The sequence below is a fragment of the Trachinotus anak genome, unplaced genomic scaffold (genome assembly GCF_046630095.1).
Source record: "Trachinotus anak isolate AG129_WGS33_773 ecotype Australia unplaced genomic scaffold, CSIRO_AGI_Tana_v1 ptg000018l, whole genome shotgun sequence".
Lineage (NCBI taxonomy): Eukaryota > Metazoa > Chordata > Actinopteri > Carangiformes > Carangidae > Trachinotus > Trachinotus anak.
Window position 1 is genome coordinate 1,327,915 of NW_027273869.1, and position 25,237 is coordinate 1,353,151.

General features: G+C 41.8%; 1 protein-coding gene across 2 annotated transcripts; it reads right to left on the bottom strand.

The window, feature by feature from the left end:
• Positions 1–6: 6 nt before the first annotated feature.
• On the bottom strand, positions 7–24,965 carry podxl (podocalyxin-like). 2 transcript variants are annotated; one of them, XM_071503041.1, is made up of 8 exons: positions 24,489–24,965; positions 9,658–10,377; positions 8,298–8,503; positions 8,126–8,149; positions 5,375–5,507; positions 5,231–5,274; positions 4,972–5,094; positions 7–3,462 (listed from the first exon to the last, which is right to left on the bottom strand). In XM_071503041.1, the coding sequence occupies exons 1-8, from the start codon at positions 24,559–24,561 to the stop codon at positions 3,268–3,270; spliced, it is 1,518 nt and encodes a 505-aa protein (XP_071359142.1). In that variant the 5' UTR covers positions 24,562–24,965; the 3' UTR covers positions 7–3,267. The 2 variants fall into 2 exon arrangements, with proteins under 2 accessions (XP_071359142.1, XP_071359141.1); XM_071503040.1 differs by having other exon boundaries at positions 4,972–5,091; positions 24,489–24,708.
• Between the last annotated feature and the right edge of the window lie 272 nt (positions 24,966–25,237).

The window sequence follows — 25,237 nt, forward strand, 5'->3', positions numbered from 1 at the left end:
CCCAAGTGGAGAAACTTCCTTTATTTGAAAATCTGAATATAATCGCCACGACGATCGACAGTTTACAGCTTCCAGTGTGTCAGACCCCTGCTGTTTGCCTTCAGTAGCAAACAAACCATAAATACATCAAATACTTGTACTTACATGTACTTTGGTGAAAATGGCACCGCTATAATAAAAGTGAAAGTGCAGATGCACACAAACACACACACACACACACACACACACACACACAAAGAAGTTGCCTGGGAGTGCCGCAGGTGATGGACTCAATTGGATATAGTTTGAAGTGGAAGTAAATGTATATAAATTTCTTACTTGGTTTAAAGGGAAGTACGTTACTAAACTGAACAAAACATAATTCAAAAATAAAAGTAAGGCAAAAACAAGTGTTCAGGTGAGGGTTCGACATCTTCAGGTATCAGATGACTCGACCCTTCCAGCATCAGCAACAGTGAGAATAAAAAACATTTACACACTATTTACAGCGTTCTCATCAGACACGGCGCAGCGTCTGTGTTGACCAGTATCAGCTTAAAGAAGTGAAATCAGCCTCAGTCCAGTTTTATGTTTATTACTGAGGAGTTGGTGCCTTTGTGAGAAAGTGTGTTGTGAAAAATCTGACCCTTCTCTGCACCTCGACTCCAAATGACATCATTCTAACAATGAGTGAGAGATGTTCAGTGGTCAGATAATAACTAATGTAGGTGAAGGATAATTCCACAGTATTACAAGCTGAGTGTTATTACCAGCTGTAATTATATTACATAGTCCAACAGAAACAGGAGCAGTCAGATAATCAGAGCTTGTTTGGAGGAGGAACTGAAGGTGACAGGTCGGGTTCTCTGGTTCCCTTCACTTTAAACTGAGACTTTTGCTGAACTGTGGCCACAAATGATAATCACAGGATAATGAATAATTTCCCATGATTCTCTTGGTAGAGTTGCTTCACAGATGTCGTCACTGACCTGACTGAATTTATTTGATGATTTAAACATAGAAATTAAATGTGGGAGCTGAGGGCAAAAACGATGCTCTGACATCTGCAGTACCCTCAGTGCACAGATGCTTTAATTTGAACTTTGACCTACTGTGCTAACCATCAGCACCCACACAGTTCCTGTGCAGTGACAGAGTATTTTTGATACTTCAGGTGGGTTACTTTCACTTTACCTCCAAAGATCCTCTCACTGCTTGTGTTTCTTGCCATGTCTTACTTTGTAACAGCACAGTCAAGACCTCAGCAATTCATTTGGTGAATACAGTTTATAATAACCGATGATAATGAGGCCAGAACTACAGAAAGACTCAAAATGTAGTCAACTGGAATTATCCTTGAATTTTCAAAATAAGGCATTTAAATAATGTGATATCATTTTGTGATTAAAGAAGGTAAAGCTTATTGAAACATGAGATCAGTTCATTTTTTTCATGAACACTGAGCGAATTCCGCCATTATGGAAGGACAGGGAGGACAGAAGTTGAGACTAGGCTGCAGCTAACAATCATTTTCATTATCGATAGCTGCCAATTATTTTCTCAGTGAATTGTGTTGATTATAATGTTATTAAAAAAAATCGGAATATTCAGATGTCTTGTTTCATGAGCCCAGCACCCAAAGGTGCGTGGTGTAATATCACAGTCGACCCAAAAAAAAAAAAAAAAACAGCAGTTATTCACATTTGAAACTGGAACCTGTGAACTTGAACTTGCTTTGAAAATTACTTAAGCAATTAATTGATTATCAGATTTTCAATAAATTTTCTGTTGACTGACTAATCAACTAATTGTTCCAGCTCTACTGATTTTTCAAATGATGAGATGGAAGCTGGAGCATTTGTTCTTGATTGTTGTGTAATCATTTTGTAATGAAAACAACTTTAAGCCAATGTCACATATCAAGACAAAATATGTCCCTTCTGGACTTCCATACAGCCTCAAGGCAACATGTGGCCACTTAGATTAAAGCCCTTCATTTTTTTTTCTTATTCTATACACCCAGTGTCTTTATGGGCAAGTTGCATCTTTTATGAATGAGGTTAGTACTCAGTTGTACCAGTGCAGCTTTCACAGCCACTGGTAGTGTCCTCATAGCCCACACACACTTGTGGAAAATCACCAGGATTCTTTCAGGTATCCTGAGGTCATCTACCTAAGTCAGTCACTGTGGAACTGCCGAGGCAGCTGATATTGGAGCCAAATGATAATACAAACTCAAGAGTTTGCCAAATCCCCCGGCTCTTCCATGCATGTAGAAGCTAATATAAAAATACTGTATATATAGACGCTTGGGTTCAAATCAGCAGAAGAAAAAGCACAATCCCTCTAGGGTCTGGGACTCTCTGACTTTTTAGATTATAACAAATACAAAATACATTTACTAACATCTTTGAATTGTGCTCTGAAGGAAGGCACACTTATATTAAAGGTCCATCCAGTCTAAAGGTAGATGTCCATGTGTTTGTGATTATAAAGCAGGTCTAGGTTCTATATTAATACTGTGAAAGTATCAAAGCCTCAGTCCACAGAGAAATGCACACAGCCTGTATTCAGACACTTAGCCTTAAAACAAGCTGTCAGGACTTCTGGAACTTTGTGATGTCACAACAAAGCAGTCACTGCCCTCAGCCACGCCCCAACCCCCGCCCACCTGGACCCACCAACCAACCTTGCAGGATTTGGTTTCTCTGAGTGTTGACCTGAAATTTGCTATATTTTCATTGGATCACTCAGAAAACAGTCAGCCAATCAGAGGAGAGACTCAGATCCTCTCTTCTGATTGGCTGACTGACCTGTTGTTACTAGAGCTCCAGAGAGAAGCCTGAGAGAGGAGATGTAAAACTACACTGAGGTGGTTTTTGGTTCTTAAACCACTAACATATCTTCCTCTTGATATCAGCTCTAAAATATGGACCTTTAAAACCAGTCTACTGTGCAGGTACTGTTGCCTGTTTTAGTGGATTTCAAACAATTTGTTTTCAAGGCCACTGTCTGATTTTATTGGCTCTTGATCCTCACAGTGTTTGATGTATTTCTGCTGCAACTGAGCGTGAAACAGAAATAAGAATGAAAGATCAGACAGAGCAGGTCAACAGCATTAAAGTGGTGGCTTGGTTGCTCCATAGGATCCATTTCTATGTAAGAAAAGATCCCAGGGTCAGGAGTGTAAGATAAGTAGGCAAGAAAATGTGGATTCTTTTGTGTGCTTGGGCTTGAACTAGCCAGGTCCTGTCACCGTCCCCTTCTTCTTCTCTTCCTTTGTTCTGTCTACAGGTGGGTGTCCTCCTCGTCAGGTATGTCCTCCTTCAGCAGGTTGTCGATGGGGACTATCCAGCTGTCGTTGAACTCTCCGTTTAGCACCATCTTCTTCTCCTGCATCTCTGGCTGCACCTCCATCACCTCCAGCGTGGGGTTGTCATGGTAACCATTCTCCACCGTGTGCAGCTCCTCTGTAAGGTGTTGCTGAAGAGAATAAGAAAGTAAACTCCAGAAAAACTGTGTATTCATATCTAATCTGTGTAAGATATATTATGCTGCTGTGGATATTTCTGATGTTTTATTTAGAAGAAAAATAACTGAACCAATTTTTTAATAGTTTCAACGTTTTTTTTTTTTAGAGTGTACGTGATTGGTTGAAGATTAAATGTTGTATGTGTGTAACAGGGTATGGATGCAGGGGACAGGACATTATTCTAAACTGCAAACCAATCCTATCAGTTAATGAGAGGAAGGCTGTTAGATTTGATAGGAGGTAGGTTTTGTTTGCTTGTGTTAGATGAGGTCACAATGAAAGATTCACTGTTTTCACTTTCTGGGGCTCTGAAAACACAGTACTCTCTGAAAGTGGGTAGTGTGGTTTGTTTTTCAAAGCAATATGTTTAATTTCCACGTCCCTGCAAACAATATTAAGAGTAAAAATGATATGCAATATATAATTTGTCTTGATATGTTGCGGTATTAAGGCAGCAATGTCACTCAATCTCAAGTCAGAATCTCTGATTCTCATTATCTTCATGATCTTTCTATTGTTGAGCTTTTATACATTTCATACTTCAAAACAGTATGTGATTCTATGTGAATTATGCAGCTAAGGATCTGTAACTTATTTGTAACTTACTGCAACAGCTCTGAGAGGCTCATTGTAAAGACTAGAGTCAGCTCTAGTCTTCTAGTATCAGGAAATAAATTCACAGTCTCTTCTCCCCGAGTTACAGCGTTGAATGATGGCCAGAAGTTTTTCAGAACATTATGATGTCACAGTGAAGTTAACCTTTGACCTTTTGGATATAAAACGTCATCACTTCATTTTATCCTTGAAGACATTTGAGTTAAATTGTGTCATAATTAGTGTTAGAGTTATGGCCAGAGTGAGCCACTGTGAGCTCACAGTGACCTTGACCTTTGATCTTCATATTAAAATCTAATTAGTTCTATCTATCTATCTGTCTATCTATCTATCTATATAGATGCAGATATGGATATAACATGTATAATATAATTTCTGTCCCCGGCATAGAGACATAAAAACGACATGGTCAGGTCAGAAGTTTGTTTTTGGTCCTTTAGGATGGTAACATGATAACATGCTAATGTTTAGCAGGTTAACCATGTTCACCATCTCAGTTTAGCATGCTAGCGAGCTATTATTAATATTTACTAATTAGATATTTGCTCAAACTCAAATGTTGATGGTGCTAAAGGAAAAGTGACGAGGTCACAATTCATCTTTTGAGTAACACCTCTGAACCAGGTTTGGAGAAATATTATTGGATAAGTGAAAAAATTGACCAGTAAAAGGATTTATCTTGCAGGGAACATGTTGAGACATTTCAGTCTGGACAGATCAGCTGACTGACCACTGCTGTCTATGGAGCTACACCATGAGTAGAACCAGTGGATGGAACAGGGGAACGCTTCATCTCCACAGGCCAAAGGGAGAAAGACCTGCAGAGACTCTGTCTGAGCACCAACCTGATTCTCGTTGTACGGCTTGCGGTGGTGGGAGGCACAGACGGCGAGGATGACGATCATGATGAGCAGAGCTCCACAGGAGGCCAGGATGGCGATCAGGGTTCTGTTATCTGTTGCTTTCTTCTAGTGGAAAACACAACAATGCAATGAGTTCTCTTCACGCCGTGGTGTCCAGTGGTGTCCTGCTGCACCTTTTAAAGTTCACAGGAATTTGAAGCACTGACATGTACTGAACGTAACATCCATGAATTAACCTTACCTTGGAGATTTCTTCATAGAAATGGGTTGCAAGGCTGGTTTTCACTGTAAGTGAAATTTGAATTGATTTGTTTGCAGACAGTTTGTAGAATTTTTATTTTAAAGTAACAAATAAGATTTGAATAGAGGGAGGAGGGCTCTTTACCATTGCCATTTATCTCCACACTGTCAAACTGTACTTTGCCATTAAGCTGCCTCCAGGTCAGGGTGCAGTTTCCATCTTGCAAATTCACCATCAGCCGCATGCACACCTCCACCAGTTCTCTGTCATGATCTTTCTGAGGGTAAAATATCACAAATGTTAAAAAAAATTTAAGAAATTTCTAAAATTCTAGTACATGAAAAGTCATCAACGTCACATCGCATCCTCCTTTTCCATAAATAATTCATGAGCTGATAAGCCTTCAACAAGCCTCTACTACACTGTCAGGAAGTATGGTCGGGAACGTCAGAGGTGACAGCTGAGGTCACATCTTCCTGTGCTCTGATGTGAGGATTATTTCTGGGGTATTACAGACAGCACAGCTGTGTATAGGCTCTCAGAGAGAGAGGGCGAGTATATGAGTGAGGTGTGGGAACGAAGGAAACTAGTGAAAGGCAGGAAGGGTTCACACTAATACACTTTTTCCACCCAGTGACTGGAATCCTTTTTTTTTATAATAGCAAACTTCACTGCTTCCTGTGCTGTTGGAAACAGAGGCAGAGATCCACCCACAGCCCCCACCTGTGGTGGGAGGTGCTTGTGTTTTTTTTTTTACAGTTGTTATTTTTGAAACTTTTGACTGTAGTGTGTTTTAATGTCATGGACTAGTGTGTAGAAGGTTGACTTTTGATATAAACTATGAGGCCATTAAAATGATGCATAGTACTTTCATATTTCACATATTAACAATGCATTTATTATTAAATATTAGATTAACTGGAAAATAATTGAAATAATTGAATAATTGAAAAAATAATTGGGGGGGGGGGTTGTGGGGACTTAACACTGACTTGTGAGTATTTGGGTGAGCAGGATAGTGTGTGGACTGAGTCAAACAGACATCTAGGGGTAGTAATTATGACAGGATCAAAGGGGAAAGTGCAGTGATGTAGTTTATAGAGCGTCAAAGTCCACGTCAGGAGGAGGTTGAGGTGGATGGATGGGTCAACAAAACACAGGAATATGACACAGGAGAGCGGTGTTTGATTCCCATGTGAAAGTAGCAGTTTATGTTGTTTCTATTTTCTAACACTGTTTGTTGTTATTATTGTAACCATGACAACAAAAATTGTCTAATGTTGAGGAAGAACCTAATTTAACCCAAATCACCATCTTTTCCTAAACCTAAGACATCACCGTTATTTTAGATGATTTTTCGATTTCTCCAGCACTGTTAACATTATCCAACCACTCCTAATGAGAGACAAACTGACTGAGATGAGGGTGGATCCACACCTGGGATCCTGGATAATCTCATTGGGAGAGGAGTCAGGCTAAGGGACTGCTCCTCTTTAGACTGTGGTCAGTACTGGCGCACCAGAGGGGACGGTGCTTTCTCCTGTCTTGTCAACCCTGTACACTTCTGACTTCAAATACAACTCGGAGTCATGCATAAGTTTTCTGGTGATACTGCAATTGTGGGGTGTATCAGGGATGGGCAGGAGGGGGAGTACAGGAACCTGGTGGAGGACTGGTGTGGTGTAGGGCAAACCACCTGCAACTGAACACCTCCAAGACCAAGGAGATGGAGGTGGACTTCCGGAGGCACAGGCCCACTATGTTTTCAGTCTCCATTGGGGGGGTCGACGTGGAGGGGGTCAGGACTTACAAGTACCTGGGGCTGCAACTGGATGAAAAACTGGACTGGTCAGCTAACACGAACACACTTTACAAAAAGGGGCTGTACCTCCAGAGAAGGCTGGGGTCCTTCAACATCTGAAGTAAACTCCTTCTGATGTTTTACCAGTCAGTAGTCACCAGTGTTCTCTTCTATGCAGTGGTTTGCTGGGGAGGCAGCATTAAGACGCTACGTGACTGGACAGACTGGTTAAGTGAGCAGGAGCTGCGTTGATCTCAGCTTGTCTCTCTGACATATCTGCATGGATGGCTATGGTTATCGCTCGCCTTGACTACTGCAGTGCTCTTCTGGTGGGCCTTCCTCTTTGCTCAGTGGTCACTCCGCTACTCATCGACCTATACTGGCTATCCATGGACGCCCAAATCAAATTGAGTGGTTTCTGGGTCTGCACCATCTGCTTGAACTCAATCATGCAGCCTTATGCAGCCAAGGCAATCTCAGTCCAGACTGTTCTCATCTGTAGCTCCCTGATGGTGGAATGAGCTACCAGGTTCTATCAGTGCAGGGGTGTCCCTCTCTATTTTCAAGAATCTCTTGAAAACTCATCTCTTCCAAGAGCACCTTCTTTCCAAAAAATCTGAACATGTCTAACTAGCAGTTTTTGATGCACTTCCTCGTGCAACCTCTGAGGACTTGAGATATGGTCCCTAAAACTCGCACAATGGTTTCCCACTGCACTGTAGCTCCACTATTGTCCCTCACTTGTAAGTCGCTTTGGATAAAAGCGTGAGTAAATGTAAATGTAAATAAACTGCTGTCCATTATGGACAGCAACCGGCACCCTCTGCACAGTATATTCCTGAGGCAGAGGAGCTTGATCAGCAACAGACCGCTGTCACTGTCCTGCACCACTGACAGACTGAGGAAGTCTTTTGTCCCCTGACCCATACAGCTCTTCAATGCATCCCAGAAGGGGAGGGGAGACATTTTCAGCATGACTCTCTGCAACCCAACACTAAGACTCTTAATACTGGCTACATTAGCACCATACACATGCAGACTAACACTTTCTTTTAGTCTAGCTCTAAACAACTCAAACTAAAGCAAAATCTTACCTCATGTTTGCTGTTTAGAGAAAACTGCGGAGAAAAGTGAGAAAATAAGTGTGTCAGTGAAAAGCATCAATAACCCCAGAGTCATGCAAAATTCACGAGAGTCATTTCTAAAGCAAAAACGAGCAACTACATTCTGGCTCGTCCTGTTCCCCTTCATTACAGTATGTCTCACCTGCAACCTCTTTAGCTGAGGTTCTGTGATGGTGGCGGAGGTGGTGGTTTTCAGGGACATGGTCTTAGTTAGGTCCGTAGGCACATGATTACTTGCTTTGGTCAGGGTTGTGGGGTTGCTGGTGGTCACTGAGATCCCAGTGGGCTCTAGGGCCCCTGATGCTGTCTGCCCACCTCTTGTAACTGTGACAGTTGTTTTGTCTGCATCTTCAACCAGAAATAATACAAGAACATTAAACATTATGTCCCCAGATAATGAAGCAGCCCCTTCTGAGGCCACCACTAACAGCTCCATCTTTTGTGGTTTTAGTCCACGTGGGTCAGTTGAGTGTAATTTTACTGGGAAGCAATTCAATTCAATTCAATTCAATTTTATTTGTATAGCGCCAAATCATAATATACATTATCTCAAGGCACTTTACAGGGTCAGGTCAAGACCTTACTTTGTTACAGAGAAAAACCCAACAGTTCCCACAAAGAGCAGCGCTTGGCGACAGGGGGGAGGAAAAACTCCCTTTTAACAGGAAGAAACCTCCAACAGAACCGGGCTCATGATGATGATGAATGATGAAACAAATCTTGATCTTGATCTCAGTGGGACTCCCTGATTAAAACTCAGCTGATACTGATTATGTTGCCCTTTTGCATTCCTGGTTTAACAAAACACTGTTTGTTGTCATGCAAATCTGTATGTAGTAGTTAAAGGTCCGTACAGTCTGAAGGTAGCTGCCATGTGTTTGTGATTATAAAGCAGGTCTAGGTTCTATATTAATACTGTGAAAGTATCAAAGCCTCAGTCCACAGAGAAATGCACACAGCCTGTATTCAGAAACTGAGCCTTAAAACCAGCTGTCAGGACTTCTGGAACTTTGTGATGTCACAACAAAGCAGTCACTGCCCTCAGCCACGCCCCAACCCCCGCCCATCTGGACCCACCATCCAACCTTACAGGATTTGGTTTCTCTGAGTGTTGACCTGAAATTTGCTATATTTTCATTGGATCACTCAGAAAACAGTCAGCCAATCAGAGGAGAGACTCAGATCCTCTCTTCTGATCAGAAAACAGTCAGCGAATCAGAAGAGAAGCTCAAAGACTTCACTGAAATGCTTCATTCCTCTAAAGGAAAATTGCACCTGTCTTGTTTTGTTGCAAGCAAGATTTTGTTTAGGAGTAATATTGCTTAATTGGTTGTATTTATACTAATTAGGTCTATCTGTATCATTAGTTAAGTATTTATGGATTTTTTTCTGGGTGAGTTCCGGACTCTCAAAGTTTGAAATTAAGCCTCAATCATAGAGGTCTCATCAGGTCAATATGTTACTATCATGTTGCAATATGGTGAATTCATAGGAGAACTTACCCCCTCCATTCGTCTTGGGAGTGATGCTGATGTGAGTCATGGGCTGTTGTCCTGCTGTGGCATCCGTTGAGGCCTTTGTGATGGTTGTCTTTGTGTGGTTAGGGTTTCCTGTCTGCGCGACAGATGGTTCAGTCTTGGACATTTTACTGAGTACAGAGGCCTGAGGTGTCTGTACTATGGTATTGGCTGCTGTTGTAGCTGGTGCAGCTGGTGCAGCTGTTATAGCTGGTGCAACAGATGCAGCTGGTGCATCATTTGTAGCTGGTGCAGCTGGTGCAGCTGTTGTAGCTGGTGCAGCAGATGCAGCTGATGCATCATTTGTAGCTGGTGCAGCTTGTGTAGTTGATGCAGCTGTTGTAGCTGGTGCAGTTGGTGCAACTGATGCAGTTGTTGTAGCTGGTGCAGCTGTTGTGGCTGGAGCAGCTGTTGCAGCTGATGCAGCTGGTGCAGCTGCTGTAGCTGGTGCAGCTGGTGCAGTTGCTGTAGCTGGAGCAGCTGGCGCAGCTGATGCAGCTGATGCAGCTGATGCAGCTGCTGTAGCTGGTGTAGCTGGTGGAGCTGCTGTAGCTGCTGTAGCTGCTGTAGCTGGTGCAGCTGGTGCTGCTGGTGTAGGTGCTGCAATTGATTCAGCCTTTAGTGGAACTGTTGTAACCCCTGTAGCTCCTGTAGGTGTTTCACCTGTGTTACTCGTAACTGGACGGACGCTGTGGAGTAGGAGACCTAAAGGGAAAAACATGAAAGGTTACTCACAGCATGAAAACAAACAATTCAGTGGAAAAGACACCGTCTCATTTATTTCAATCTATGTTCTATCTATGTTCACATTGGTCACTTGGGAGCAATGTGAGAAGCTGAAAACACTAAATCAACAATTATAAAACAGCTGTATTTCCACATCTAGCAGTTACAGGGCAACATGATCATTCATTGGAGTGGTGTTTGTCCTCTCACATTACACACAGTCATTGGATCCTTTGTTGATGTGAGGATACTAATGAGTGCAGCTCCAACTCAAAAGCCGTACTTCTAATATTGTAGAGATGTTTTAAGGTGCTATAATTAATCAGTGTGGGCAGTTTAAGTGGATTTGACAGACTACAGGTGGTGCTGTGTGTGTGTGTGTGTGTATGTGTGTGTGTGTGTGGAGGCTGTGTGGTGAAGAATGTGTGTGTGAGGTAAAGACATCCGTGGCACTGATAGCAGCAGGGTCAACAGCTGCTGTCCCCTGCTAAGAAACAGATGTGTCAGTGACAGCTCAGGTCAGCAGGGGTCACAGGTGGGGGAGGGCAAACAAGAGAGACATCAGGTGGATGGGAAAAAAGAGAAATAGTTCCTTAAGTCATTTCTGAAGAAATGATAAAATAGTGCCAATAAAGTGTGATTAACTGGGAAGATTTGAAACCAGCTCCACCCTGTTAACTCAGGTCAATTCACCTCACACGATGAGATGCTGAACATCTTTCCAGCTCCACAGATGAGGGGAAATCTCAAATTTCTGGGTCCATTTCCACACTAACAGATGTAGAAAGTATCCCAGACTTCAACACAGCCATGATCATGACACATTAGATGAACAAGTTTTATTTGTTTCACCCTCAACACAACATCTGGATCTCTGTGGGGGTTTCTAAAAGTCATTCTGGTAAACTCGGGAACTCTGAAGGAGTAGGGGATGTAGGTACAAAATATGTGCTGTATGTTTTATTCTGAAGTAAAAACCCTCAGGAAGCAGATTTTACATGTGTTAAAAAGCGTCAGAACAACAAGCAGCACATGTACTGTAGATGAGAACAGTCAGTCTTACCCTCTTTGTCACAGTGTTCAGGGCAGCAGGCTGAAGACTGATAAGACGTGTCTGTGCTGAACAGAGACAGGACAGGCTCAGCTCTACCAGCCTCCACTTGACCACAACAGACTCTTATCTGCTAACTCCTAGCACTGTCCTAATGCTGCATTCACATGCTGTGGAAACTGCAGCTTCAACAGCTCGTGAAAATAAGCTGGAGGGGAAACTGATGAAGGTTTCAGGGACTTTTTTTGTCTGTCATTCAAAATGTGTAAAATACATATACAAATCCTCTGAATTTCTGAATTACAGTAGCTGAAGTGCCAGTCAACACTAGCAAGTTTAAATGCATATGCTTAAATGTTTCTCTCTGACCGACAGCAATATTTAAATAAGAATCCCTCTCATTTCTCCTGTCCAGCCCACATGACCTGAACACATCACACTAATGACCTTGATGATCTGCAGTTTTAACATTTGAGAGTTGTTTTCGAAATACATGTTAAAAGGTTTGTTCCATGAGTCCATGTAGTGCTGCTGATGATATACCTGGTGTATACTTAAAAGTGTATACTTTAAAATCTCCTGAAAATTGAACTTTGTAAGTTTTCTCTGCTGCTGAATGTGGTTTCTTGCCAGGAGCAGGAGGTGGTAATTGTGGTTTGACAAGAACCTCGGCCGTCATTGTGTTTACAGTACTAGAGGTTATAGTACATCCTCAAAGCAGCTACGTCTCCAGGGCCGGAGCTAGCTGGTTAGCATGCTAACTCCAGTAGAAGAAAAGACGTGAGAAAGACAAACATTGAGACTCTTGAGACAGATGTTGATGAGTGAAGAATGAAGTTTGATTCTGAACTCACAATGTTTCCTCTAGACTGGTGAGTAAACAGCTGCTAATGCTAACGTTTGCTATGTAGCAATAGCAAAGCTAACATAGCACTCCTTTAAAGCAATAGTTGATCTGCCAAAGTGAACATTATGTCTGTCTTAAAATGGTTTAATACAGTCACAGAGAATTCCGATTTATCTAATTATAATGGAGACCTGATGGATTCTTTGTCTCATGTGAGTTTTAAGCCAAACTGATGTTTATTAGTTATATTATATATATATATATATATATATATATATATATATATATGTATATATATATATATATATATATATATATATTATATATTAGTAGCTTAGTTATAAAAAAACAAAAAAACAAGAACCAACTGTCTCACACACACACATCCAGGACTATAATAAGGATATCTGTAAGAGTCTGTAAAGAAGATGGGAATAAAGTAGTAAGGTTATTTGAAATACATGAGCTCCAGCACGCTAAAACATCTGAGGATGTGTTACATAACACGATTGTTTTAATTTGTTACCACACATATGCTGAGAGCGGCTGTGTGTGGATGTGATGTGTGGAGGTCAGAAAACGCAGCACAGGCCATTGTTCTCTGGCTGGGGAGTCAGGCAAGGATTGTTCACACAGTCCTGGAAACAGGCTGTGGCCCAGGGTGTGGTGCTTCCAAGTTTATTGTGTGCAGCATCCTGTCCTGCTCACTATAAATAGAGAAGAGAAGAAGATGAAGCGCTGTGGCTGAAGCTCACATCAAGAAGTCTGAGAGCAAAGGTCAGTGCAGCTCAGACTCCACAATAAACAGGTATGTGGTGTTGTTTTTAGGCAGTCTGACAGATGGGTCTGCTGTCAATGTGCTTCTGTGTACGTGTGTGTGTGTGTGTCTGTTTGTGTGAGCGAGAGAGCAAGTGGTAATGAGGAGTTGAGCAAAACAATGCACTGTGCACAGCTCTACAGTGTAATTAAGGTTTCAGTCATTAGAAATAGTAAAATATTATTTTTAAACTGTGTTGGGACTAATCAGACTGTGTCGGAGGACGTCAGTAGAGGAGGCGGTCCTTCAGTGTGGCCCAGGATGCATTCGGGTTCACACTGTTAAAAGAATGTGGCCACATGTGGTCCGGACCACCTCTGAATGTGGTCTGAGGGATCAGATCTGAAATATTTCAGACCAAACACTGAGCTAGAAGAGAGGGAACACTGGACTGAGATTCACCAGGACAGAAGTATGACTCCATGTCAGTGCTGTGTTTACAGCTTGTTGCACTCACCAAAAGAATCAAAATTTTGATTGAGTTTGAGTCAATTGAAATTTTGGTTAAGAGTTTGGGAAGGAGGGGGTAAGCTTGGCATTTCTTCTACTCACTAAAATCCTATACGTCTTATGTTGAATAATAAGCCGTTTGTCTTTTTTTTCAGCTTGATGCAGTGTCCCTGTTGCTGCTATAAGTTAAACAACAGCAGGAGTTCTTGAATAGCAGCATGTTATCTTTATCACGTGATCATACGTTTATTGTGATCATGTCCCCTTTTTGTCTCAAATTTGATAATTAAAAAAACAAAAAGTGAAAATAACTTCATTCTAGTTAAATCACAAAACTAGTAAAAAAGAAAGTGGAACAAGTTACATTTAAACAAGTAATCAGAATAATTCCATTTACTCCCACATGTACAGCGTCCAACAACAGGGCCGTCTGTCACAAAGCAAGATTAGTGAGTTAGGTAGATAACTTTATCTGGCTAACTCTCTCTCTCTCTCTCTCTCTCTCTCTCTTTCTCTGTGTGTGTGTGTGTGTGTGTGTGGAGCTCATGGCTGCCAGCTGACCAGACACTATAACATGGTCCTGTTGCTCAGCTCGTTTGCCTCCTGGTGTGACCTGTGGAGGGTCAGACAGCAGACGGTGTGAGAACCAACCTGCTGTCCTTTCCCTGGCTCCCGTTTCCCTGCAGTGGCAGGAAACAGCTCTGTTGATCTGTGCTTGTGTGCGACTTGTACCGTGCGTTAACTAAGCACTTTGTTAGGAAAACTGTACTAACAGTGGGTAGTTCCTCCCTCTGCTCTCAAACAGCCTCAGTTCTTCATGTCCTTGATTCCACCAGATGCTGAATCTTTCCTCTCAGACTCTGCTCCACGTTGACTTCATTGCTGTGAAAATCCAGGAGAATCCAGGAGATCAGCAGTTTGAGAACCACTCACACCAGCCAACAGTCATGTCACGGTCAAACTCACTGAGATCCCATTTTGTCCCTGAAACTGAAGCTTCTCACCTAAATTTGTTACCCTGCTGCCACATGAGTGGCTGGTTGGATAACTACCTGAATAAGCAGGTGTACAGCTGTTCCTAAAGAAGTGCTTATATGTATTCTCTGCCAGTCTACCTGTTATTCTCACTTGGGTTTAGATATACAGTACATCACAGTGACATTTGCCCTCTGTGTTTGACTGATCCTATCTAAGGCCCCAGACTGACGTCAGTTCTGAGACCAGAGCCATGTGGTTCTCACCCTTAATAGGGCCTCCTGTCCATTATCCAGCTTCCTTACTGCCCCCCATCAAAGAAAATGTCTTCCCTGAATATTAATATAGATTATTATTTTGTTTCTAATTATGATTAATATTCTTGGTGTGATGTGGTGTGTCATTTTTTTTTAAATTTGTGACCACAGCAATAAAACGGTGTTCTTGGTATATCCTCAGGAGAAATGAATGTTTTCAAAATGAAGAAATTCCCCCACAGAGAATACCAAGGAAGAGAGCGTCCAATTTACCTGAACTGACACAGTTAAAGACGTAAAACTAACTGACTAACAAAACTGGTCACTATGGTACAGGATGGAGGAAACCTCCATCAGACATGAGTCCAGCATCACTATCACTTTATTCCAACATAATCACAAACCTGAAACACATCGCTGTGCAGGAGGTGATTTTCCTGAGAAGCAACAACAGACACCTTCTCTTAATTACAACAACAGATGTAAAATCCTTCATTAGGTTGAAAGAACAAAGCAGCAGAGCTGACACGTGTTCATCTGGAAAAATGACCTGAGGAAATCCAAATGGTTTATAAAATAGAATAAACTGATGTACATAGATCCAAACACAGTCATGATGAATTCAGTGGAGGTTTATTGTTAGTTAATTGAATTTTTCACTTTGTAGCACAAATCACCCCCCACAGAAAACTGTGTCAGGCTGATAAAGAAATGGCCATCTATCACAGCAACTTCCTAACTTGCAGATCTTAACTGTTTGGTGACCATGGTAATTATGGTTAGGACCTAATTTAGGAATAAATTCATTACTGATGAATAGTTAATATTCTAACTTCCCAAAATCTTAAATCAGCTCTGCTAACCATTGATCTATCTTAACGTCTCCAGCTCTTAGCTGACTTGTTTCATCTATATCCCTGCTCCTCTGTTGCTTTGACACAAGCGACAACATGTCAACAGGCTGAGCTGAGTCTCTGAGGCATCATGGCAGACCCTGTTTGATGACAACGGGACAGCCTCGATCCTGCCGTCAGTCGAGCAGCTATGGCTGTGATGAGACCATTTTTAATGAGAAATCTAATGCGTTACAAAAATGCCTCTGAGATGAGACGAGAAAAGCAGTGTCTGTTGCTAGGTAACAGACACAGACGTAGATAACCCATGCTGGATTGAGTATCTAGGATTTCCTAACCTGAGATAAGACCGGTTTGATAAAGTTAGTCAGGATTTGACTCAGTAATACCACGTCAGAGAAATGTTCCACTCGCCCGATCTTAACTTAAGACTCAAGACGGAAAGTTTGTGATACGGCCCCAGATCAGTTTGAAGCAGGTCCTTTACAGAGCATGTGGAGCGTGACAGTGTTTAGCTTATATTCACTGAGATTTAAGCGGATGGGGTGGGTATGGGGGAGGGGGAGGGTCCGGAATTGTAAGGAAGAGCGGACAATTCAACCAATCTCCACCCTCTGACCAGAGAAGGTCAGAGGGGGTCAGTTTTAGCTTTTCATGATCAAGAAAAAAAAATGTTACACAAAAAAAACTAGTCCTGCTAAAAGCTAACTATAAATAAAAATGAAAAATAGTTATAGCACAGAAAACTGTGAAACAGCAGGTTTATATTTTTACTAGGGCTGTCAATCGATTAAAATATTTAATCACGATTAATTGCATGAGTGATCATAGTTAATCAGGATTAATTGCATATTTTTAATCTGTTCTAAATGTACCTTAAACTGATTTTTTTCAAATTGTAATACTCTTTTCAACATGAGAATAGACAAATGCTTGCTTTATGCAAAAAAATCATGTTTATTTATTGCTACAATGAGAAATACTCTCAGTTCAAGTAACTAACATGTGCAAACTGCATTGTAAAACAAGATGCTGAAATAAACGAAAACAAAAGCCCAACAAAAAAAATTACAGATGGGCATACCAATTTACTAACTGTAACATTATACTATAATGTTAATAATAATCCATTACTGCTCACGACGGCATCGACCTCGGTCATTGCTTCCTGATTTCCGGAGCTACGGAGTGGCCCGAGGTTCAAATGTCACAAGCGTTAATCACGTTAAAAAAATTACTCCCATTAAAGGCATGTTACGTTAATGCGTTAATAACGCGTTAACTTTGACAGCCTTAATTTTTACTTGTCTGTTCATGTGCAGTTAAACTTTGTAGAGAGCCAGGCCACTGGCTGAGCTCAGCTTACTGTCTCCTGGCTCCAGCTTCGTACCACACACAGACATCATGTGGTCTCACCCTTTGTCATTCGGCTTCATTTTAGTCCACAGATGTTTCACACTTCAAACTAACATCTGTGCTGCAACAGCCCAGCCGATATTTGTGGTAGACTGAATGTAAGCAGTTCTGTAGGAATCAGCCATTATATACCGTTAATTATAGTCACGTGTGTGCGTGTGTGTGTGTGTGTGTGTGTCTGACGGTGAATGTGCACTGTGCTGCAGACCCCTACTGCAGCCAGGAGCCTTTTAGGGGTACGGCCTGTCCCACTGAGAGTGTTAATGCAGCTCTATGGGACTGAGACTGGTTGTTGGGGACAGGAGGGTGAGGAGGTGTGTGTGTGTGTGTGTGTGTGTGTGTGTGTGTGTGTGTGTGTGTGGTGGTGGGGGGGTCTTTACACTGGACACTCTAGTGAAGGAAGGTGAATATATGAATAGAATAAAAGAGAGACAAGTGAAAGGGAGGAGAGAGGGGAGGGAGGGGTGAGAGGAGAGAAAGTGAAGAGGGGTCTGAGACCCTGTAAGTCTAATGGCCACATGGAAATTGCCGCCCACACGGACACACACACACACACACACACACACACACACACACTTGTACTTCTATCTTTGTGAGGACACTCATTGACATAATGCATTCCCTAGCCCCTTACCCTAACCTTAACCATCACAACTGAGTGCCTAACCCTAACCCTGACCCTAACCTTAACCTAAACCTAATTCTAACCATAACTCTAAAACCAAGTCTTAACCCTCAACATGTGATTTGAAGGTTTCTCAAAAAGTGAGGACTGGCCAAAATGTCCTCACTTTCCCATAATGTCCTCACTCTGTTGGTAAAATACTTTTTTTGGTCCTTACTATGTAGCAAGTACAAGTACACACATACACACACACACATACACTCAAAATAACACTCACACCCACAACATCCACAAATAACACAATCCCTGTCCTTAGAAACCAGTGTGTTTATACAACCTGCAAGGTGTGTTAATGGTAAACACACACACACACACACACACACACACACACACAAACAGGAAGTAGATTGTCTCCTCTCAGTTGGTTGGTTCCAGTAAATCCTCTGAAGGAAGAACAGCAAAGACAGTTGTAGTTCAAATCCAGACCTGAACTGAACAACAGCTGCTGCAAAGACGACAAGGTCAGTAGCACTTTCATTCATTACCCATGTTGTTTCACCACTGGTAGTCCAGGCTGATGAGAGCCAATCAGGAGCCTCTGTGAGCATCTACGTCATCGTTTCCAAAGGTCTCTGTTTCTGTCTGTCCAGACGACAACACAACCCTGGAGTTTTAGACTAAAACACTTCCAGCAGCGTTTCTGAAAGTCTCTGTTTTAGGGCCTGAAAACTCTGGAGGAGAGTGGACAGAGCAGGAAACAGAGAAGAAGAGATGAGTTTAAAATAAATGTAGAAGAAGAGATGTGTTTATGTGAATGTTGGCCTTTTCATTACTTCAGTAAACTGGGCTGATAGTTGGTGACATCCAGTAAAGGTGGAGCAGATGAGTCTGACTCGAGACAACATGTCTGCAGTAAGTTGTCAATAAAGCTGTGCAGGAGTGAGTCCTAAAGCTCCTCCTACTCCTTCCTCCTGAGGTCTCTGGTTGTTTGTGTTTCTGGTTGATGACTGAAATAAGGTCTGTGTTTAACAGCAGCTCAAGACGACTTCACATTTTATTCTACAGGATAAAATCCGTCAGTAAATCCCTCAGTCCTGATTCTTGAAGCTTCTCCGTCTGTTAAAAAAGGCCGGTTGCTAACAAGAGTCTAAATGAGATGACAGAGGTTGTCGGGGACGTTAAACGTCATCAGTCCAACATGAAATCCGATCTCCTCACCAGTCCACCTTTGCAGCCTCGTTGTGTTTCTACAAACTTTCACTAACTCTGTCAGAGGAAAGGCTTCTGTAGAAGAGCTCAGAGCTGAATCAGACTACAGGTTGAAGTTTGGTGGTGGTGAAGGTGAAGTCATGTGACTGTGGTGTCGTTGGTTTAGAGCCTAATATGAGCTTTTTACTGCTGCTGATTGTATTTAGGCTTCAAACATCATCAAGTGGAGTCATTAGTGAAGATGATCCTGCTGAACCAAACCTGTCAGGATCAGAAACTGTTGCTGATTTTCTCTAATCATCCAAAACACAACGGAGAAATCCTATTGGCTGTTTGTGGAGGGAACCAGGTGATGATGACGTTGGACTATAGAAATCTCTATAAATATCCAAAATAACTCGGCCTATAGTTCAGCAACAGCATGAAAAACAGCTTTCAGTGTAATGACAGAAATGAAAAACATAGATAATACTTGATATGGTGGGTGTAATGTAGTGAGTGGTTGAGGTGTGGTTCCTACAGTAATGAATGTCCACTGGAAATTATACAAATACTTTTATTTTCTGAAAAAGATTTTTGAGGAACATCTGGATGAGGTTTTCCATTGGAAAAAGACTAACCAGGTCATTGGGGTTAAAGGATCAGTTCACCCAAAATCAAACATAAACCTGAGCAGATAAACTGTACAGCTAGATACCACCAAGGTTCAGTGAGGAAATGTTTCTGTACTTTGACTGAATGCACCTTTAAGAGGATTGGGCTCAGTGTGTAGACATGTTTCCTCCCTCTCTCTCTCTCTCTCTCTCTCACACACACACACACACACAAACACACACTTTGCTCACAGCTAAGGGAGAAGGAGCCATTTTCTGTTTTCCTAAAAGCTGAGGCGTGAGGGGAGTTCACACAAAGTGATGAGGCAGATGGAAAGATTGCTGAAAAAATAAGGAGGAAATGATGAAGGGAGGAGAAGAATGAGGAGGAGGAGGTAGGTGAAGGACCAAGATGGTACCAGCCACAGGCCTGATTAATGGACACCTGCGTGTGCAGCGTGGCATGCTGGGTAGAGGGAGGGAGTGAGAGGTTATGGCGAGCGGCTCTTTATCTGCGGCATCAGACAGTGATGAAACGCTGGGCTTTTACACAGAGGTTCCTCCCTGAAACATGCCAGCCATGCCTGGACTTTAAAAAACAGATCCACTGCATCTGGACTTGACACGTGGGTCTTACGGGTGCCTGAGACCTGCAGGAGGCTGGGAGTCTGAGTCGCACTGTAATTTCATTCCCAGGGTGTTGAAGAGGAGGAAAGTAGAATCAATAAAAGATGGAGGACTCTGGTTCTGATGTGACTCCCTTGTTTTTAATCATATTTTACTTATTGAGCCACAGCCCAGACTTCCTGTCTACTATTCTCCAAAACACACCAGATTCATGACATTATATTTTTACATCATACATGATATTTTTGTTGTGTTGTAATGAGCAGGAAACTGAATAATGTTCTATAATCCATAGCTCATTCACGTATTTAATTCTGAATACACCGTTTTTTAAATGGTCTTTGTAATATTTTACATTCTATTGCCCCGCTTTCTTTCACTATTATGTTTTTATTGTTATTCATATTATTAATGTCATTAATGTTATTGTTATTATACTTTTTTCTTAAAAGCCTCCCGTGGACAAATGTTGAGAATTAGCATGTATACTAACACACTCAAGCAATGCATCTGGTTTGTCCAATGTAACCGTGATGTCCATGTCAAATTATACATATCTATACATATCTATATATATATATAGATATATATAGATAGATAGATATATCATCTATATATCTATCTATCTATCTATCTATCTATCTATCTATCTATCTATCTATATATATATGTAAAATCCAGAGAAACAAAATCTAATAATAACTAGCAGTGAATGTTGAGGACAGACTAAACACTGAAGCAAAGACAGTGACATATTATCACTTCATGAAGTTTTAGTGCAGAATGAGAATGAGCTAACGAGCTGTTCAGAAACGAGGCTGATGAGAGCTGTGAGACTCAAAACTGTTTTCATTCTCTGTGACACATGTTTGACAGGACACATCTCCTCATCATCTCCAGCAGCTTTAAGTGGTTAAAAAGGATGTAAAGAACATCTAAGGAAATGAGGAGATATCAGAGGATCCTTGAATGCACCAACCTCTGAAGGGTTTTCAACACTGTTACATTATCATATGATGATGATGTAACACAGAACAATGTGTTCTCTGCCATAGAATATCTACCTGCAGGGAGACTGATGTGTTAGTTTAAATCTGTCAAATCTGTCAGTTCACAGGAAGAATCTCTTCTGAGTGTGTCAACATCTTTGCAAACAGTGGTTCCACTCATCACTTTCTCCACCATCAAGCTGGATGGAAAGCCTCCCTTTGTCTAAGCGGGTGGGGCGGTGGGGGGGTTAAGGCATCTCCTGACACCACACCCTCCTTGGGAACTGGGATGTTGATAAAGTTTTTTTCCCATCAGCCAGTGCAGACACCAGACTGGTGTGCCAAGCAGGCAGCGTCTCCCCCGGCCGCTGGTGTCCGGACAGGCCAGGAACCCCAACCAACTGTTATCTTGTAGGAAACGGAAAGTCACGAACCCACAAGTGCACAAGAAAGATGGCCTGTGTAGGGGTTAGGAAGTCCTGGGGAGCACTGATAACTCATCATGTTGCCTTCTTCCTATAGTCCCGACGCCAAAGAATTTATTTGAGCAGTAATGTCTTAACCATAGGAGTCTTCCCTAAACTAATAGTTATAGTCACCTGTCATCTTTCAGGTGCTAGTTGCTGAGTTAGTAAGAACAAGAGGTTTTGGAGGCAGAAGCTGAAGTGGAAAAGTCAAATAGCATGGTTCAAAACAAGGTGAAGCCTGAGTCGACCAAGAAATACATATTGTGGAAAAGCATGAGATCAATTTGTTTAATTTTCAGCGACACAATGGCCATTGTGAAGACAGATGTGACAGCACTATGACAACAAACATGTCCAGACTTTGGCCCCAGCAGAATAATTTTACAATCAACACAAGTGTGATCAGTACAACTCACACTGTAGAAAACTCACTGAGGACCACAGATCAGATACAAGCTGACAAACATGTCGGTCCGACCAATAATTCTGAAATGTGTTTTGTGTACAGTTTTCCAAAAAAAAAAAAAAAGCTCCTACATTTGTGATATGGAAATTTTCCAAGTGCAGATGAACCCTCTGATGTGAGGGCTGGGGTTGAGTTGCTGTGTTTTTTGTGGCCAAAAGACAATCCTGAGATCCTGAGGTGCATTTTCCAATGGTGATCACACTGAACAGGTGATTTGCCCCTTACACTAATGTAATTGCTGCTGCAGTTATTTGACATTTTGGTAAAGGCTTATGCTTGTACACTGTCTTGCTGAGATTGCTGATTTCTGTAGGTTTTAGTAAATATGAAGCAAGAGGCAGCGGACTTTTAGCCTAGCTTAGCATAAAGAACAGAAACAGGGAGAAACAGGAAGCCTGGCTCCGTCCAATGGTCAGAGCAACTCTAAAGCTCACTAACATGTTAAATCCTGTTCGCTAAATCTGCACAAAAACAAGTGTAAAAACAACAAGTGAAAACCTGCTGCTCAGATCAGACTGTTCTGCCTTCTTAAACGTAGTCGAGCTCAGAACTGAGCTCAGAGAAATTTTACTGACTAGTATTACTGTAGGAAGAACTCAAAGAGTACAAAAACAGCTACACAACTACAGTGTTGATGACCAGGTTTTCAACCATGCTTGTGATAATGGCGTTAAACAAACACAGATGCATGTTCACACGCACAAAAACATGCCTGGCTTTTATTTTTAGAAAAAGTGGTGACAGCCTTCAGACTGAGTTTTGAGGCTGTGTCGCATGTTTTTTCACACGTCCAAAAAATAAAAGCCTCCCATCTGAATCCAGCGACTGTAGTGGAGAGAGAGAGGTGCATAATTAAAGAAAAACTCTCAGCCAGGGAGGGAGGTCAGGAGTGCACTTCATTATTCAGCCTCCTTCTGTCCCTGGATGAAGCTCTTGGAGGACTGTGTGTGTGTCTGTGTGTGTATATTGAGGAAGGGTGCACTAGGGAGGCCTTAACTGTGGGATGGTGGGGGGTGGAGGGGCAGGTACCTCAGCTCTGTGTCATTAGGCATGATTATGGCCACTTTCCTACAGATTTCATACAGCTGACACAGCAGCAGTGGGACTAAGAGGCAAAGAGGAGACAAAAGGACGTGGACCCTGTTTAAAGGACGTTTCAGTGTTGGCGCTTTTTCACAAGCAGCATCCACTGACACGTTTCTCTTCTCAGAGCTGAATTTGTTTCTGCATTAAACAGCCCCCTCCTGTTTTCCTATGAGATGTTAGATGTGGTGTTACCTGCTAACACCAGTAAACTGCACACGCCCTGCACCTTCATGGGCTCAAACTGTAACCTACACTGTAGCGTACAGCACAGGCTCCCACAGACACCCCAGTGAAATCAAATGCGGAGGTAAATCTGAACAACAAAATCAATGAGCTAGTGATGGTTAAATGAACAACACATTAAACTTTAAAATTTAAACATTCCTCAAAATTTCAGGAAAACATTACTTTTTTTTTCTCTTCAAGGACTTGGATCATTTCTATGGTGTCATCAATAGAAATAAAAAGACAGTAAATTAGTTTGCAGACAAGAAAATGTTTGAAATCAGTTTATGCGGACTACATCCAGCAGAGGACGGTGAGTAAAGTACTGTACTTAATCACAGTTCTGAGGTACTTCTATTTTGCTGCCACATTTGTCGGACAGTTGAGATGATTTTTCATTCAAAACCGTATATGATGGACATATAAAATAAATAAATAAATACATAAGATAAGATAAACAAAATTGGTCTCACCTCCACATGCAACATTAAGATGTTACTCACACATAGATGCATCATCAGCAATACAAATATAATAATATAAAGTATATCATCTTTAAGTAGCCTACTTAAAAAAAATATATATTCTGTATTTTTACATAAGTAGGATTTTGAATTAAGGATTTTTTACATTATTGTATTGGTACAGTACTTTAACTCAGGTAAAGGATTTTAATATTTCTTCCACCACTGCACAATTATCAGAAAAGTCATTACATTTAACTGCTGTCGTGCTGATACTTCAGTAAAATTTAAAATACAGAACATTCACTTTTTACATGACGCTACTTTAACTTCTGTGATTTAAGGAAAGTCAGATTGCTCTGAGTCTTCAGTGCGCACCTCCTGCAGCATCACACTGCTGATGCTCACGTCGTCTTTTTACAGCTGATTTCAGTCTTTAAACTATGTTTTGTGCTCTGCAGCTTTGAAGCAATGCTGCTGCACGGAGAGCCTTTGTGCTTTCACCCAAGAAGACAATCTATAATAGAGATGTATGCAGGCAGACAATTCAAACTTCAGAGAGAAAATGGGCAGAAAAAAATACAAAGACCCACATAAGCTCATGGACACACACCAGAGTGCCTGGGAGAAACATCACAGGTGTATATATATTTGAAAATAAACCAGACTCACCAAGTGAAAGTAGCAGCCACGCGATCCTCATTGTTGCTCTCATCCAGTTACACGTTGCTTCTCCCAGATGCATTTATCATTCATGCAGCGCTGCACTACAATCCCTTACTTTGTATTGGGAACTGTTGCACAGATCATAAACCGTCCTGTCACGCCTTTCTCCTTGAATTTGTATCTTAAGAAAATGATCTTGCCCAACTTATCGTCGTCTTTTTCTTCTTTTAAACTGAAAGCCAAGAATGCTTTTGTTTGTCTCTGCTGCTTCTTTCTCTCCTCTCTCGGCAGAGTTGGGGATTTGTGGGAAGAGTGTTTCTGTGGTTTCCTTGGCTGCACCGTTGTTGCTCAGTGTCTCTCTCCCTCTCTCTCTCCCTCTCTCTCTCCCACAGTGGCTTGCTGCTGTATTGTGCTCAGTCAGTCCTCTCTCCTGCAGTGTGTTCAGCTGTTAGTAGCCAGTGTAGCAGACCCGGAGTACTGATCATTCACCCAGACTGTCCCTGCCTCCCTTATCATGAGAAAGCAGGGGCAGACCCACTCTGGTCCAATCCCACAGCTCTCAATGCTCTGCTGCTGGGACATTTTCAATAACAAAGGAAGCTGTGAGACAATGTGTTCCCCTGGTTTTGATTCTTTCCTAAAATGGTCCACGACTCAAGGACGTGGGGTGAAGTCACATCAGCACTGATGTTCTTTGATCACGGGAAAGACCTGTTTAGATTCATACAGTCAGCATGTCTTCATGTTCACAACAT